Source organism: Nuphar pumila, chromosome 6 (assembly GCF_984573655.1).
Source record: "Nuphar pumila chromosome 6, dmNupPumi1.hap1.1, whole genome shotgun sequence".
Classification (NCBI taxonomy): domain Eukaryota; kingdom Viridiplantae; phylum Streptophyta; class Magnoliopsida; order Nymphaeales; family Nymphaeaceae; genus Nuphar; species Nuphar pumila.
Genome location: NC_143254.1, coordinates 123,755,864 through 123,773,250, shown reverse-complemented (window position 1 = coordinate 123,773,250; position 17,387 = coordinate 123,755,864). Strand labels below are relative to the sequence as shown.

Genomic DNA, 17,387 nt, shown 5'->3' with positions numbered 1-17,387 from the left:
TTTTTTTTTATTTTTTTTTAAAAATTTAGCGACAGATTAGCGACGGATAATGTCCGTCGCTAATCTGTCGCAAATTAGCGACGGAATTAACGACAGATAATTTTTTTCGCTAATTAGCGAGCAAAAAATCGCGATGGCCTCTATCCATCGCTAATCCGTCGCTAAGCCGTCGCTAAACAGTTTAGCGACGGCTTAGTGACGGATTAGCGATGGATAGAGGCCGTCGCTAATCCACGGTTTTCTTGTAGTGTGAGTTTTGTCAGTTACAACTTATTCATTCACTTTTCCATCAGTTATAATTTTAATAAGCTGTACAATTCTCTTCTTATATAAAGATGGGAAAAAGTCAATGGCTTTTAATTCTGAAAGACAAGCATGACTTGGAAATATCCTCAATAATCACATTTCATTAACCTTCATATAAAAGATTACTATTGCCATTTTTTAAGAATATACAAGTTTAAATCAAGCATCCTACCACAACAAAGTGTGTTTAACTAATGACACTGCAGATGCATTAGGCATGGTTGATTTGTTAGAAAACGATTCTTGGATCATGTTTTTTCAATTAAAAAACATGTGAAAATTATAAACTTTTTAAGCCTTATAAAAACCAACCCACCTGTCGGAATCGAATGATCTAGCTGTCCACTCTTATAAAATCAAGCATGCAGAAAACATCTATATGGTTACATTTGAGAAAAACATGAAAAAAAATCCATTAGAAACCTGGTAGGCTGGTGGTAGGTACGGATCAAAGTAGGCAGCTACCCCTACTATATATATATATATATATATATATATATATATATATATATATATATATATATATAGTGAGTGGTAGATGCACAACCCTTAGGTACACAACTACCAGATGACTCATACTGGCCGTCCATTGTAGCCTTGATGAACAGCCAGCAAAAAAAAAATACAAAAAATGTTAAAAACAGTGTTTTGTGCTTTTTTAGGGTTTAGCAGCAGTTTTTTGACCTTCGCTAAAGGTCTCAGTCAAAAACCGCCATTAAAGATGCTAAAACGCACAAAAATGCATTTTAGCATTTTTTTAACTTTTTTGTGCTGGCCATCAATCAAGGCCGCGATGGACGGCCTGCCCAAGTCCGCAGGTAGTTGCGCAACTAAGGGTTGCATAGCTACCACCATATATATATGGTGCTTCTATGGTGGTACTGTACCACCATAAATTAAGGTGGTACATAGCTTATTTACATAGATCTAAGCTCCAAAAAGCAAAATCTAACCTTTGGATGATGTTGAGAATGTCCTATTTACTATTTTTATTTGTGAAAATTGACTCAAATAAGATGTTTTGTATCATTTTTAAACCACTCTTATTTTCATCAATTTGGAGCCATTGATTTTTCACCATCTCAAAAATGAATCGGATGGTATATGGGGTAGCATTTGCTACCCTCGTGGGTAAGGAATCTGCAGTTGGAACTCATGGGGTTAGGTTGTTTTGACCAAATCTGACCTCATGGACGTGTTCAACATTGTCAGAATAGTTGGAATTGACCATTGGCTCATAGTTTTCCAATCTAAAAATATTTTTTTTTGAGGTTAGAAAATTTAGTATATTGTAGGTTGTTGATTTTTCTACCCTCACAAACTCTAACATATACAACAGAAAATCATGATCTAATGGTCTGTTCCTACTAAACATAATATGCAGATCACATCTGGAGGTTTAGATGTGAAAAAACCTCAAAAAAATAAAAATTATTACATTTTTTCACTAGGGATCCTTACCCGAAGGTAGCAAACATTTTTCTTACATATATGTATATATATGAGGTAACATTTGGTAATGGCACCAATACTTACAAATGCTTCTTTTTAATTTGTGTTGTTTTTCATGAAAGTAACTTTACATATGTGATCTACATGTTTCACGTAGTGGGAACCGGCTCTTGAATCATTTGATTACGACACATAGGCAGAATTTTGCATGGGTTCAAAAGTCGATGGCCTACAATGTGTGATACTTTCTCAGGTCATATAATGATGTTTTGTTATAAAAAGCTAACCAGTTTTTCTAGCTAACCGTAATCCTAACTGGGCTTTCTAAGGGTTTTTTCATGTTTTCCTTAAATCTGATCATACAAATGCATTCACATTGCTTGATTTTTATAGGAATTGACTCTTGGATCATGTAGGTTTTTAAAAGGTTTAAAAATTTGACGACTTAAGATTTTCCTAAATATATATACACAATACAATAAGGTGGTACACAATCGTGTTAACATGGATCCAGCCAACATATATTGCATCTGACCATACATATATATATATATATATATTTGGCATGCTCTCTTTACCACTAATCATATCCAATACATCATAGGCTTCAATTTTCAAGATAGGAGAAAAACATCTCACAATTCATGATGACAAGAATGGTTTAAACATGGCTCGAAACATCCTGTTGGAGTTACCTTAACACATGAAAGTATTAAATAAATCATCCTAACGATGATCCATCTTTAACATTTGCTTTTGAAAATTAGACAAGTCTAAATCAAAAGCTTCCTACTGTAAATTATGAGTATATATATGAGAGAGAGACTAATGGGTAGCTCTTAAATATTCTTATCTACTGAATAATTTTGAACCGGGTGTTTAGTTAATTTGAACCGGCCGTAGACATACTCTTTATAGCTTACTTAACTGAAAACATGTATTAGATAGACACTTCTCATGTTTAGATTCATATTTAGATAGATAAAAAAATGATAGCACATATTGCACTAAAACTGGGTGGAATAAAAATTGAGGTTTCTCATTGAATCAATTTGATCCAAAGTATGGTTTTTAGTAACCGAATAAGGCTGAACTCCTCTACAAGCACATGCAACTAAACTTTTTAGAAGCGTTTTGGATATTTTAAGACATAAACTGTCTAGCCGCTACTCAACACTATATATATGTGTGTGTGTGTGGATACAGTTGTTTATACATTTAATCTAGTTGAAAACACCCATTTTTTTCAACTTTTATGTGATTTTCTTGTGGAACTAATCCTATAGATGTGATCTACATAGTTTGTTTAGTCAAAAATAGGTTCTGGATCTTGTGTTTGCAACACATAAGGAGGTTTTTCAAGGGCTGCAAAAATCAACATCCTACAATGTGCCAAAAGTTTATTGAATAAAAAAACATATTTGTATGCCAAAAAAATATCAAAGTTGTGTTTCCTAGCAAACAAAACACGTTAAACACATCAGTGAGGTTTGATCAAGTAGATACAGTTTGCAGCTGCCATTTTCCAACTAGATTGTACGTACTGTAGATAGTAGCAAATATTTATCATATATATATATATATATATATATATATATATATATATATAGAGAGAGAGAGAGAGAGAGAGAGAGAGAGAGAGAGAAGTCAATGGGTTAGACTTAAACATAGCCTCATTATCCATTTCAAAAAATGCTTTCAAGGGACTTAATACAATTGCCAGTGAACCTGTGTCAAGTGAAATATCATGATGCATATATTATGTTGCATCGTTAACATTAATTGTAGCAATCAGCTGAGCCACCTTATTGATGATTCATGATGTCATCATCACCAGCACAGTGAAATGATAGGGACGTGCAATGAGTTGAACCAAATCCAAGTAGATTCAGGTCTATAACTACTTTAGGACGCTTATACGAGGTCCACGTTCAAATCCATTTAAATCTAATTTAAGTATATGTAGGGTCTTGATTTTCAATTTGTCAATTTTGATCTTATAAAATCTCGTTATTAATTTTTTTGATATTTCATAATTTTTATAATTAAAGTGACTTAGAACCAGGATTGAAGTTTAGAATTACTTCCATAGAAAAGTAAACAATATGAGTTCAGATTAGATATTTGATCAAGTTGAATCCATTTAGTTGGATACAAATATTAAATTGGTCAATTTGTTCATTTAAACTTGAGGTTGGTAAAAGCTTTATTAATCTAACTCCAAACCTACTCAGCCTAGCTGTAATTATGTCCAACCTGAATTCGACTCAAGTATGACATGTTTATATTCCTACCTTTCATTGGTAAGAACTAACTAAAGTTGTAAAGCCGGTAATATTTTGAGATTTTAAATAAATAAAGAATAAGCTTTACTTTCAAGTTAAAAATGTGTTTTTATCATTTAAATGTCGATTTTGGGTATCTTATATGTATAATCATATATTTCTGACTAGTAAGGGTAAAATAGTTATTTTAAAATTTTCTTCAAACAAAATATTCAAATTATCATGAAAATTAATTGCTTTGAAGAGCCACAAACTCATTTAGGGGTTTTTGAGGTGTTTTGAACTTAACAAGACACATTTTATTGGTTTTCGAGAGAATTTCTTAAAAAGGGTATTTTAGTTATAAAATTAATCATGGAAAATGTTTTAATTGAATAAATTATTATTTTTAATAAAATACTAAAAACCCTTGAACTATTTAAAATTAGACTAGTAATTAATGTGAATGAAACGTAAGAAACAAAATTGAAAAAAAAAATAAGGATTTCAAAGAAAAAGGTATCGAACTCTATACGGGTTGTACCCAATTGGATCAACCGAACATAAAATTTCAAAGATTCTTCACGATAAAACAAATATATTATATTTATCTTTTTATCATGGCTTTGTTTTAAAACAAATTTTTTTGTCTAAAAATAGATTATTATTCATTATATAGATTTTTTTTATCGTTGTTATTATATTTTTTTATGACTTTTGGTTTGGGACCGAACCGGACCCAAACCGGGTCCAATCTAGACCCAACCACATTTATGCAAAAAGAGGAAGGGGGAGGCCATTAGGGTGCCCAATCCACTGCCTTCTCTCATCTTCTCTTCTCCCTTTTTCCCATAACCCCAGCCGACCACTCTCCTCCTTCTTCCCTTTTCCCCTCCCATTTCCTTCTTCTCCCTTCTCCTCCTTCTTCTATCTCTTGTTCGAGCGTTGAGCCATTCTCTTCCTTTAATGCCAATCGGCAGAGGCCAACAGCGAGCTGTTATCACCTTCTGACCCAACTGAACCCCACCATTCATCAAAATTTCTCATCGCGGCATCATAAAAGGTATAATCCTCACTGTTTTGATTAGGTTTGGGCATTTTTTATTAGCTTCTGTGATTCATATTATCAAAGACTCTCCTCGCTTTTGTGGGTCTCATGTGCTTCATATACATCTCTACTAGTGAGGTTTTCATGCGTAGGTCACCCTCATAACCATTTCTGCTCATATAACCATGGATTTTTCTTCCTAGCCTAACCGTCCCCTATCCAGCAACAACATGCAGGATGCTTGTGATGGAGCTGCATTAGGCTTGATTTCGAACCCACCATTTATTGGGAGGATCTTAATGCATTTGAACCATCCTTATATTATGATAAACCTAAAATTTCTACATTCCATGATATTGCCTCTGGTTTTATTCCCTCTATTTTCCCTTTTTTCATTTTGGGATTACTTGGGTTTTATAATTTAGGTTCTACTGCATCGAATCTGAACCTGTATTTCTTTCATCTTCTTTTAACATACTCAATTTTGTTCTGAAGGAGCTAGGTATTTGGGATTTTGACATTCTGTTTTATGTTATGTGGGATTTCTTTTATCCGTACGATTGAAGCCAGGGTTTGGTATTCAGCTTTTGCTTTAGTTGTTGTAGTTTCTATTATTTTTTGGGTTGATTTGGGTTTTGTGGGCCTTATGGATGGGCTCAATGTGTTAAAGTTCTATTTATGCCTCAGTTTGCATGCCTGATTCCTAGCATTAGGAATTGTGCAGGGCTGCTGTCACATGACAGCAGGGGTACTCTTTGCTTTTTCAATATTTCTCAATGTGGTTTTCTAGTTTTGGATTTGATTTCCATAGGAATATAAATTTAGTTTTTGGGAATCATGTACCTTATTTTTCATGCCTTCATTGGAGTGATGTGTTGGATAATGTGTAGCCTGTGGAGATGCTCCACATAGCTGTGTAATCATATTTTGGACTTGTTAGTGTGTTACTTCACAATTTTTGCCAATCGATTTACCAATTTACGTTTTGATTTTTGCCATTCATGTTCAAATTGTAGCTCTCTTTCATTGTGAGAAAATGGCTAGTTGACCTTTCCAGTATTTTTTCACTTGGTGTTGTGTGTTGTACATTAAGTGTTTAGTGATTTGCCTACGAGGCACAGAGGTTGCATTTTCGTGGGACTTTCGGGTTTTTGAGTATCGCTATTTTTTATCACATCGCAAAGGTAGGATCCCTAAACTAAATTTGTAGAATATAATTTTTTGTTGTTTGATAGCAATCTAAAGTATTCTAGAAATATGTTGAGTATGAATTATTGCGCAACTAAATTCATGTTAGAATATGGGATGTACTTATATTAAATTAGTAGTTAGTCGTAATAGTAGAAATTGCTTAGACATACGATTATTGATTGGCAAGTACAAAATGAAGAAAAAGGAGAATAAGTGATACTTGTTGCTAAGTATCGCTTGCAGCTAGAAATACCATATGCATTGAATGCAATTCATAAGAATACAAATCGGGTAAATACTCATGGTAAGTATGTGGTGCAATTGCACCATACACTATATCTATTTCATTATATGCAACCCCTTCCTACTCACACACTGACTTAGTTGTGGATATATAGAACTGTTATGACTTTAGTTCAGAGATCGTGTTGAGCATGATTTGAATGTATGAGAATATAAGTTATCTTATTTTTGTAGTTGAAGATCATGCTTGTCATGATTTTAGTTAGTGGGATATGGAGTGTGTTTGTTGCAGGTACATGTTTAAGCATGCATTGTGTGAATTATATAAATGCATAATGTGATATGGTTTGATATGATTGTATTGAATACCTGTGTGAATTAATAACTAAATGAAGCAAATAATGTATATCAAGCATATAACATGAGTGCATATCATAGAATGAATATATCATACACATAAATGCAAATGCGTATTAGTGTATGTCATGTTTGTATGTGAATTATGTTGTGATATGTATTATGCATGAAAAAGAGAATCTTGCATGATATGTACATGCATAGTAACTCATGTGAGAGAATCGTGCATAAAGCGTGTTGAATGTGATTCATACATGAAAGCATGTTAGAAATGAATCATAAATGAGAACGTGTGTAGTTTAAATCATAACATGATTGGATCATGCATGAATGTGAATATAATTATGTTATGTACATGCATGAGCACATGTAAGATTACATCATGCATATGACATAGACTGTTTTAATCATGCAATAGAGCATGAAATGTTGATGTCATGCATAAGGGCATAAGAGGATTATCATGCGAGATGATAATACTTGGCCCCAGACCATGGGTCTATTTGACGTACCGGTGAAGCCAAATTCTCTAAGATGGTTGGGTCTATCCTAATCTCTTGTCATCCCGGGAGAGAGAAGGGTGGTACAAGCCTTGTAGGACATGTATTTTTTAGGGCTGAAGGCACCACTTGTCTTCATCCCACGAAGGTTAGGGGATAGGTCTACCAATGAATCTTAGGCGGTAGTACTATAACTCTATAGAGTTAGGGATGCATGTCTGATTTATTCATCGATAATTTTGGTTTGGCATAGGCCAAAACCTAGGACTATCGGTTCATTCTCCCAATAGTTGCATTGCAGGGTTGAAACACTCGAGAACTAACTAGTTAAGCTATAGGAGGGAAATTAAAATAATAGAATAATAAATACTCCTATGATTATTTCTGGATGTCTATACCCTCTTTTGTATCAGATGGTTCTAAATAAATAAGAGAAACAATTAATTAAATTTTTTAGAATCACTGATATCATATGTATAAATATATAGTTATGGACATGTAGAGACTACTAAAGTTTGCATGATTATTGCATATGATTTGTTACATGTGAATGAAAAAAATATATTTATGTTGATCATATGATTTAACCTGTTGATACAAGCCATGAGCTTGGTTGTTACACGTGAGGTGCTTGTATGTGTGAGACACACGAGAAGGGTCGAATCAAGACCTGTTCCATTTATATATCTGAATACAAAGTGCATAAATGATTTGAAAAGTGACATGTGAATTTATAATTTAGATAATGCATATCTTAGTTATGAGTTGGACATGAGCATACTTCTAAGAATTAAGAAAGTGAATGTTTACATTTGCATGAGATGTTGCATTTTAATCTACTAAGCATGCTATGAATTATGAATTCTTATTCATCTATGCGAACATTTGTCATGGATACGAATGATTGTAATGTTGAATACCATGAATGAAAATGAATATGAGTGCCATGCATTTTAATCTACTAATAACATTTGTCATCTATGCGAACATTTACACAATTATGAATGCCATGCAATGAATGACGATAAGTGTGATTGAATATCATGTGCATGTTTTGATGTTAGTTCCCTTGACTTTCATTTTAAAATAATGGAAATTGAACTTTGACTGTACCATTATAACTTGATTTGTATTCTCTAGGTTTAGTTTTGGTTTCCTACAAGCAAATGTTTGATGCACTATAATATTACAGATAACCTCGTAGAGGATTTAAGCAAAGTGTGGATTGTTACGTGGTTGAAGGCTCCATTCTTACCTATTATGATCCTTGGAAGACCTAGACAAATTGGGATGGTTATAAACTTGTCAAGATTTAACTTTTTATGTCTGGATCTTTAAGTTTTAAGAATTATAATATTTTGGAATGAGAAGAATGCTAAATTTTGACTTTTCATTTCCACATTGGTTGTGCTTATGGTTTGGAAATTTTGAATTTTTATGTAACTCCTCAATTGTCTTAAAGCTTAGATAAATTTTATCTTCCGCATTTTAGTTTTTTTTTTATATATGAGAATCCTTAGAGTTATAAACCAAATTGAGTAGTGTTTATGGATGATTCCGTACTAGATCTGATATTAGAAGGCTAATATACACTCGCACTTGCGCTCAGGTGGACCGTCTAGTATTTGGAATGGTTAAAATATGGTCATAGATAAACTTGTTGGCATATTACTTTCAGGACTCATGTGAATTTCTCAATAGAGCTGCATTTATGGATGATTTTGTACTGGATCTTATACTAGGAGGGTAATATACATTCGCGCTTGCACTGAGGTGGGTCATCTAGTATTTGAAACTGTTGGAATGTTGCCATAAATGAACTTGCGGGTATATTACTTTTGACCCACATAAGTCATACTTCTCCTAGAGACATTTAGCCACCATGTTTGTTTCCGTGCATATCACCCACCACCATTTGACTATAAAAGCCATGTTAGCACGGTGAAGGTCTCGAATGCCCAAACCACCAATTTCCGTAGGCAAGGATACAGTCTACCAATTCACCAAACTATGAGAGGTACCCTGCTTCCATCCTGCCCATAAATGTTTTTGAAAGGCTAATTTATAGCACTACAAAATCAAATATGGCTAAACCACAAATTGGTAGTGCTAAAAAACTGATTTGCATAGGCAAGGATACAATCTGCCAACTCACCAAAGCCATGTTGCTTGTTAAAATGCTTGCACACTTACAATACCGTAAGAAGTTAATAGAAGATGATGCTTTTTTAAAGGAAAAATAATTCATAGATTTCAATTAAAAAATTACAGCTCAAAGTGAAGAGATGTCACTAGACAAGTATTAAGAAGACCAAAGGTCCTATAAAAAGGAAACATTGGAGTCACCCCATTTAAATCTACAGCAAAGAAGGAGTTCACAAAGAGCAGATTTTGCTAGGGAAGTATGTTGGAGACAACCCTCCATATGAGCCACCATAGGAGGAGCACAAAGCATAGGCAAGCGAAGATAAGCTTTTATCCTTGAGGTTGAAGATGTGGGGCTATGAGCACATCCCTTAAGTTGGTTGGGATATTCCATTGAGGAGCTGCCACATGCCAAACTATTTTAAAGCATTCTCAAGTGAATTCACATTCCCAAAACAAATGAGTCAATGATTCCTCTCCCCTTCTACAAAGAATGCACATGCTTATGATATGAATTTCTCAGGATTTGAGCACTTGATGGGTGAGCAACTGATTATGGAGGATTAGCCAAGCATTGATGGACCCTTAAATTAAAAAGAAGGGATCCCACAAGGCCTTGAGAGACATCCAATGTACAATTTGATGGCCAAGCATCTTGTTGCATGAGGCAATAGAGAATTCGTCAATGTGGGAGTGCTTCCAACACAAGAAATCCACAAAATTGTTGGGCCTTAAAGTAGACAATCTCCTCATTAGAATCCATTCTTCAAAAACTATTAGAGAGGGGTTCCTTCCTAAGCGAATTTTCCAACTATGCAATTGGTTGAAAAAGGAAGACAATGGGTTTTCTTTACCCCGAGAGGCCCAATAGAGAGCGGGATAAAGGTCTTTCAAACACCCATTTCGATTCTAAGCATCCTTCCAAAATCTAATTTTAGAACCATCTCCCATATTTATGAAAATTGTTTCAACAAGATTAAGAATAAGCTTTACCAATCCTTTCCAAAAATTGGATCATCCATTCCACTTTGAACCACCACTCCACTCCCATGGCCAACCAAGGGGGCTATATTTGCGCTTGAGCACACTCACCCACAGTTGGTCAACTGTTAAGGTTAGCCATAGCCATTTGATAACAAGGGCCATGTTCCAACTTCCAACTTCTTGAATTCCCAAGCCACCTTCGTCTTTATATCGAGTAATGATGTCCCAAGAAACTAAGTGAGCTTTATCCTTTTGCACTTTACGGAACCAAATAAAGATTTGAAAGGCTCTATTAATTCTTTTCCTTGCCTTGTTTGGGATGTAAAAAATTTGCACAAAATGGAGAAGATATGAAGTGAGAACATGCTTGACAAGTATCACTCTTACCGCAATGGCCAAATTGAATCTGGCACAAGCATTTATTTTTTATAAAATTTTATCCTCAACATCTTTTCAAAATCTTTCTCTTGTTATGCCTTGGTGAAGCAGAAGACCAAGATATCTAAGTGGAAGTGTTCCAACTTGACATTCAAAAATGGTGGATGTGAATAATGCCACTCCCCCCCTCCATTAAAAGGAATGAAGCTCAACTTAAGGCCATTAATATATAAGCCAAAAAGCTCAAAAAATAAACAAAGCAAGACCCACAAATTTGTAATGTTGGTGTAGGTAGCATTGCCAAAGATGAGAATGTCATTGGCAAATAGAATATGCAAAAAATTAGGGAGACTGAGTAACTCCACACCATGAAATAGTCCATCACCAATCACGGGGTCAATCATGGAGGTAAGGGCCTCCATGACAATAAGATAAGGGGGGAAGGGGATCCCCTTGATGAAGGCCACAAGATAAGTTAAAAAGAGTACCTTGGATGCCACTGATTGTGATTGTCGATGCCAAAATGCAAAGTAGTTCTTTATCCATGCACACCATTTACTACCAAAGTTCATTCACTTCAAACATGCAAGTAAGAAGTCCCAACTGACCATGTTGAATGCTTTGGATAAATCAAGTTTCGGTAAGAAGGCCTTTGAGCAAAAAGAGTATTGAGTGGACGGCTTCATGGGTGAGGACAAATCCCTTGTATAGCTTCCTTCCCGAGATAAATGCAAATTGATTCTTTGAGATGATGTGATCAATGGCTAATTGAAGGCGGGAGGCCAATGCTTTGGAAATGATTTTGTAGATGGTGTTACTTAGGAAGATTGGCCTAAAGTTATCAATTTTATCACGGGAACAATCTTAATGAATGAGTATCATAATTGATCGACCAAGAGCTCTAGGGAGGACAGTATTAGTATGGAAGTCTTGGAACAATAAAGCAAGGTCATCTTTACACGCATCCCAAATTCTTCTAAACACTTCAATAGGGAAGCCATCAACGCCCGGAGCCTTTCCCAAAGACATAGACCAAACAACATTCTTAACTTCATCCAAATTAAAATTCTTAGAATTGAGACTTACTTAAAAACAACATTAGAAGATGATGTTATAAATAATTTAAAAACTTACATCAATCGTATAGATTATAATAGTACTTGTTGTTTCCTAGGTCAGCATCATTTTTATGATAAATCAAGTACCTCAACACATGTCCGCTTATAAGATGTTACGCTGCAAAGTAGTCAACAAATCCTATGTTACATTAAAGCTATAATAATGGATGGAATTGTTTATAAGTTTTGCAAATGATTCTATCTTATATTACTTTGAAAATATTTGTTTATTCTGATATGGGTTGGGCAAATCATCCCAATATCAAAAGATCTACATTAAGATACTATCAGCATTTGGTAAAGAAGAATAGACCCATTCAGCGCATAGGTCAATATAAGGCTATGGTGGCCACAGCTTTAGAAGTGACATGAATTAGGTCTCTATTGACAACTCTTAATTAATAATCTCATATCCAAATCAGTCTTGTATTTAGATAATAAAAGTGCATTTGTCATATCTTCAAATCCCTATATATGTAGCATAACAACGTCAAACTTATTAAGTTGAATAATCATTTTGTTTATTGAAAGATTAAGTGTTAAGAGTTGGAAGCACGATTTATTCATAGAAGAGATGAAGTGGTTGATCTATTCATAAAGGTTCTAACAAAGATGAGACATTGATACTTGGAAGGCAAGCTATTCATGATTATCACTAATAGATAGCTTGAGAGTTGTAAAAATGTGCTATATAGTGGCATGTTCATAATATCTTGGAACATGTGACCGTATTTTAGTTCAAAACAGTTATGTAACTTATCAATGGAAATATATACTTGTTTATATATTTCTTGAACTATTTGTCTGTTATAATGGAACATCTAGCCTTAAGACAGTGGAGGGTTTCTAGACTTGATGCTTCTATATTTCTCTTTCCCATTTGCTCTCATATTATTTACATATGATCGCACATATCTGAAATATGCATCTCTGCTTCATGCACTCTTTCTTTATGTCACTTTTCATTAATACAAAATAACAATGTTGGTCTCTCTGTGGTCCTTTGGTTGTTGATAAACAAAACCATGCATTCTAATGCTAGAATTAAGAAAAAGGATTATACATATGAATACCGAAAATGTTTGTCACAAACATTTATAGGTACAAATGTCTCCAGATGTCCATGGCACAAGTTGTTTTGATCCAATCGGACCTCATAGATGGATTCAGAGTATCCAAAAGATTGGGAATCGGCTTTTGAATTGTGTTTTGTCAAAGCAAAAACATGATTTTATGACACACACACACACACACACACACACACACACACACACACACACACACACACACACACACACACACTTTAATTGGCTTTTACAAGGCTAAACTAATGAAGCACATAGTCCCATACATAAACAGAAGAAAAGCAAGACATGCACCTCACCTCGTGGATTACCATATGTACTTCATGTCGAAAAAAGTGAAAATGAAAACCATAATCACCAAAATTGTATTGTAAGATTGCTAACAACTTGTCCGAACAAGAAAATCTGACCGATTAGATAAGATTTACCAAATACCCTCGACATATATAATACAGATAGCCAGTTTTTTTTTTTTTCTTTTTTTGTTTTGAGAGAAGATAGCCAAGTTATTATTAAACGTTAAACATCTAGATGCACAAGCTTCGTACTAGGCTGTTAAGTCATTAATCACCATTTCTTACCGTACATAAGTGCCATGCGGTGAACATGTGGGCCATGCATGAGGGGCAACAAGAAGGAATCGTGGTATTTAGAGAACTCATCACTGATCATAAGTGATGAGACTGGAATGCATATGATCTAATACAAGATGATTGCTTTGAGAAAAAACATAATGGGTCGTCTAGTCTAGTCGTGTTGGAGGATGGTACTGATTATCATTTATAACCACACTCCATACGTTCAGGTGAAACAGTCGATGTACTTGTACCACTTTATTTGGGAAGAAATAGTTCATGTTAACTAGTGAACAATGAAGGTGGTGGACACTATCCTGGCATCCATTTTAGGTAGTAGGAATTCACTGACATGATCACTGCCACTATTGCTAGTACCACCACTTATACAACATGTTTCCTTGGGTAAAGAAATCATGTTTGCCGGTTGTTGGGAATTAGAGCTTCACTCATTATTCCTTGTTTTATAAAAATCCTCAGAATGGTGAAGCCCAAGTTCATCCTATGGCCTTTTTCTCTGTCCAATTCTTTTCAAGAAATAAATTGGCCCCATATATGGCCTTCACGGTCATCCCATGACGTTATATAATGATTGATAAGGATCTAAACGGCTAATTAAAACTTATGATGAGCATAACCTAATATTCTATGTTGGGATCGGAAAAGATGGCCACCAACAAGGTTAAATGTTAGCAAGGCAACAAACCGTATGTGAGTAATCAGCCAAAGGCATTTAAGAGGGATATGCTTCTTTTTTCCGAAAGGATCCTGCTTCAACGATAGGTATGCAGGTGCAGTACCTTGAGATAGAAGAAGTAAACCATGTAATGGGAGGAAGGAAGAATATGTCTCATGGTGTAGGGGAATTGATAAAAAGTTCCAACTCTTGGACAAGATTATCGGACCACCTATTATTGATCACTTTTATCATTTTATTAGCCTACCAAAGTCAGGTAAGAGTAATTCGTACAGACGGTAAAGATAATTAAGCAGAAAAATGGTACGACCAAAACGAAGGTTTTTATTGGTGTGTTTAAACTGGAGGAGTTCACCTATTCTAGTCTTTGAAAAGAAGGGCAAGGACACCGAACGGATGCCTGGTGAAGTGTACCTCGGGAACCCTACTTTTCTTAGAAAAGGAAGAACATCAGAAAACCTAAAAAAGGAAATTGCAAACTGATGCCCCTTCAGTTCATGACATGTATTCGTCTTGACACTCGTTACCTTTTATTTCAAGAAAAACAAAAAAGAATATCGAAACTCATCGTAATCATTTGCTCTATATCCAAAGAAACGAATTCTAATGTGAGATACGAGTTCGGTAACGTTTCATCCTAAGTACACGAAACATTAACCGTTAGATTATGACCACATACAGATGGAGGAAGATGGTAATAATACTACTGCACCCTCACTTGAAAAAAGAAAACTGAGACTTTAATAGAGATTTTCACTGTAAAAGACTAATCAGTTTCTCTTAAGTAAATATGTGCCTCTCTTTCCAACTCCAAGAACAAAATCTAAGTAACCCATTTCATTAAGTTTCTAATTTTTCCTTTCTTGATTCGATATGACAAAAAAAATATTCACACAGAGAGAGAGAGAGAGAGATTGTTGGTACCTGGAGCTGGAGAACTCGTAGAGCTTGCCTCTGGGGGAGAAGATGATGAGAGCTACCTCGGCGTCACAGAGGACGGAGAGCTCGAAGGCCTTCTTGAGCAGCCCATTCCGGCGCTTTGAGAAGGTCACCTGCCTGCTCGTCGCGTTCTCGATCCGTTTCATCTGAGTCTTTCCCCTCACCATCTTCTTCTTCGTTGCCTTTTCCAACCGAACGCTCTAGATCGATTGGGTTAGATATGCTTGCTCAAAAAGAGTAGGGTGCACGACTTTTATAGATAGAAAGAAAAGGAAACCAACACGAAGTAGGAAAAAAAAAAGAGAGAGACAAGAGAGGAAAATATTTACTACCAACTCTAAGCCCCTGTATTTAATCTGAATCATATCGTATGATGAATAATACTATTTAGTATTTACCGCATTAACAAACCTTGTCCTGAAGTCGAATAGGAGTGCGTGGAAAGCGTCATTTATTAAATAGGAAACGATGGGAACAACAAACCCAACTTGTCACGCCTGACCCACCTTGAGAAATCCACTCATTAAGCTCAAAAACAGTTTATTCATTATAACATTAAGCTAAAATAGTTCGCTAAACTATCTAATAACATGGCTAACACTTGTAAAAAAAAATAATAATAATAATAAATCAAGGGTTTCTCTCTCTCTCTCTCCTTTTTTGGAAAAACGTACAGGGAGGGCAATAATTTAAGCAGGGGCATCGGCATCGCCGTACGCAGCGTTAGTAAAGACATCAACATCAAGCGTATACATCCGTACGATCGTCGGCGTGGGTGTAGCGTTTGAGTGGGAGACGCGTGTATGGGAGCATCATTACCCTCATTTTTTTGTTTGGGGGAAGGGAGGGACCAGCCACAATCACGTGGACGCGTGTATGGATGAAACTTTCCCTTCCCTTTACTCGGAGGTAGCAACCATCAAAATCCACCATTTACAACACCACCAACCTTTCTCTCTCTATATATACCAGGTCAAGGATCCCTCCGATACCGTCCACCCATAGAGATGAACGGCACCAGACCACCATTGTTTTTTTAGTTTTTCTGGCCGATATCGTGCCACAGATGCCGGATCTGAAAAATTTTGTGGGTTCCATCTGAAGCGTAAGCAATCTAGCCATGGTGGTCTGATATCGCATGGATGAACGGTATTGGATGGACCCCTTATCCATCAAGTCACCCTTGATCTGACTCTGACTCTCGTGGGGTAGTGAGCCTTTAAGAGGCCGTCCAAGGCAAGTTGTTTCTCTCTCTAAAAGAATAAAGATGACCAAAAGTCCTCCTCCTGGTAAGATCTTTGGCGCAATCAGTTGATATTTCCTTTGCCAGTTTTGGGTGGTGAATAAAGAAAAGGGACGATGCTCATTTTAAGTTGGGCCAGAAATTGTCCCTGTCAGAGAGAGAGAGAAAAAAGAAGGTGCTGCTTTCCATTTCGGTACAATTTTTAGGTTTGGAAGGGTGGGGACCGCCGCGTGCCTCACCACTGTTTGCGCGTTTCCCGCGGTACGCCAACCAGGGTGCCCTTTTGTTTTATTATTATTATTTTCTTTTTCTTACCATACCAACAGTAGCATCCTGTGCGATGTGGAACGGACATGGGACCTCTCTTTTCAGGAAAATTTCATTTGGGCGCCAACCTTGTGCATATAATTCTAAAAAATTAGCCCTTGCAGTTTTGATATTCCTGGTATGGGCATAGGCTTGGGGGGGGGGGGGGGGACTGGTGGGACCTGACCCGGATCCGAAACCCAGTAGGGTTTTAAATGGGGGGTTCTTTTTACCTGAGCCCCCCGTCGGAGGCCTTGGTGAAACCTTAACCCCCAGCAACTCTCTCTCTCTCTCTCTCTCTCTCTCTCTCTCTCTCTCTCTCTCTTCTAACCTCCACACGGGCCCTACCCTGCTACAGTGCCACAATGTGATTCCCATTGATCGAGTGCCCCAAAATCTTGTTGCCAATCTGAAGATTTCTTCGTTCTTCGAAGCCTGGAATTTTGTCAATACCGATTTATGATCGCCCTTGTTGGCGGGTAATGCTTCTACCGATTGTTCCCCTTTCATTTTTCTCGCTTTCTTATTGCAATGCCTTTGCGATTCGATTTTTGTG

The 17,387-nt window shown here is 36.0% G+C and overlaps 1 protein-coding gene across 5 annotated transcripts in view; it reads right to left on the bottom strand.

Annotated features, from left to right (window-relative positions):
- LOC149836020 (MADS-box protein SOC1-like) overlaps positions 1-16,139 on the bottom strand; it is a 28,828-nt gene extending 12,689 nt beyond the window's left edge. For all 5 annotated transcript variants that reach the window (XM_090008929.1, XM_090008930.1, XM_090008931.1 and 2 more), the window contains exon 1: positions 15,268-16,139. In XM_090008929.1, coding sequence (XP_089865055.1) covers positions 15,268-15,449 — 182 coding nt within the window. In that variant the 5' untranslated portion in view covers positions 15,450-16,139. The remainder of the gene's footprint in view (positions 1-15,267) is intronic.
- Positions 16,140-17,387: the final 1,248 nt, after the last annotated feature.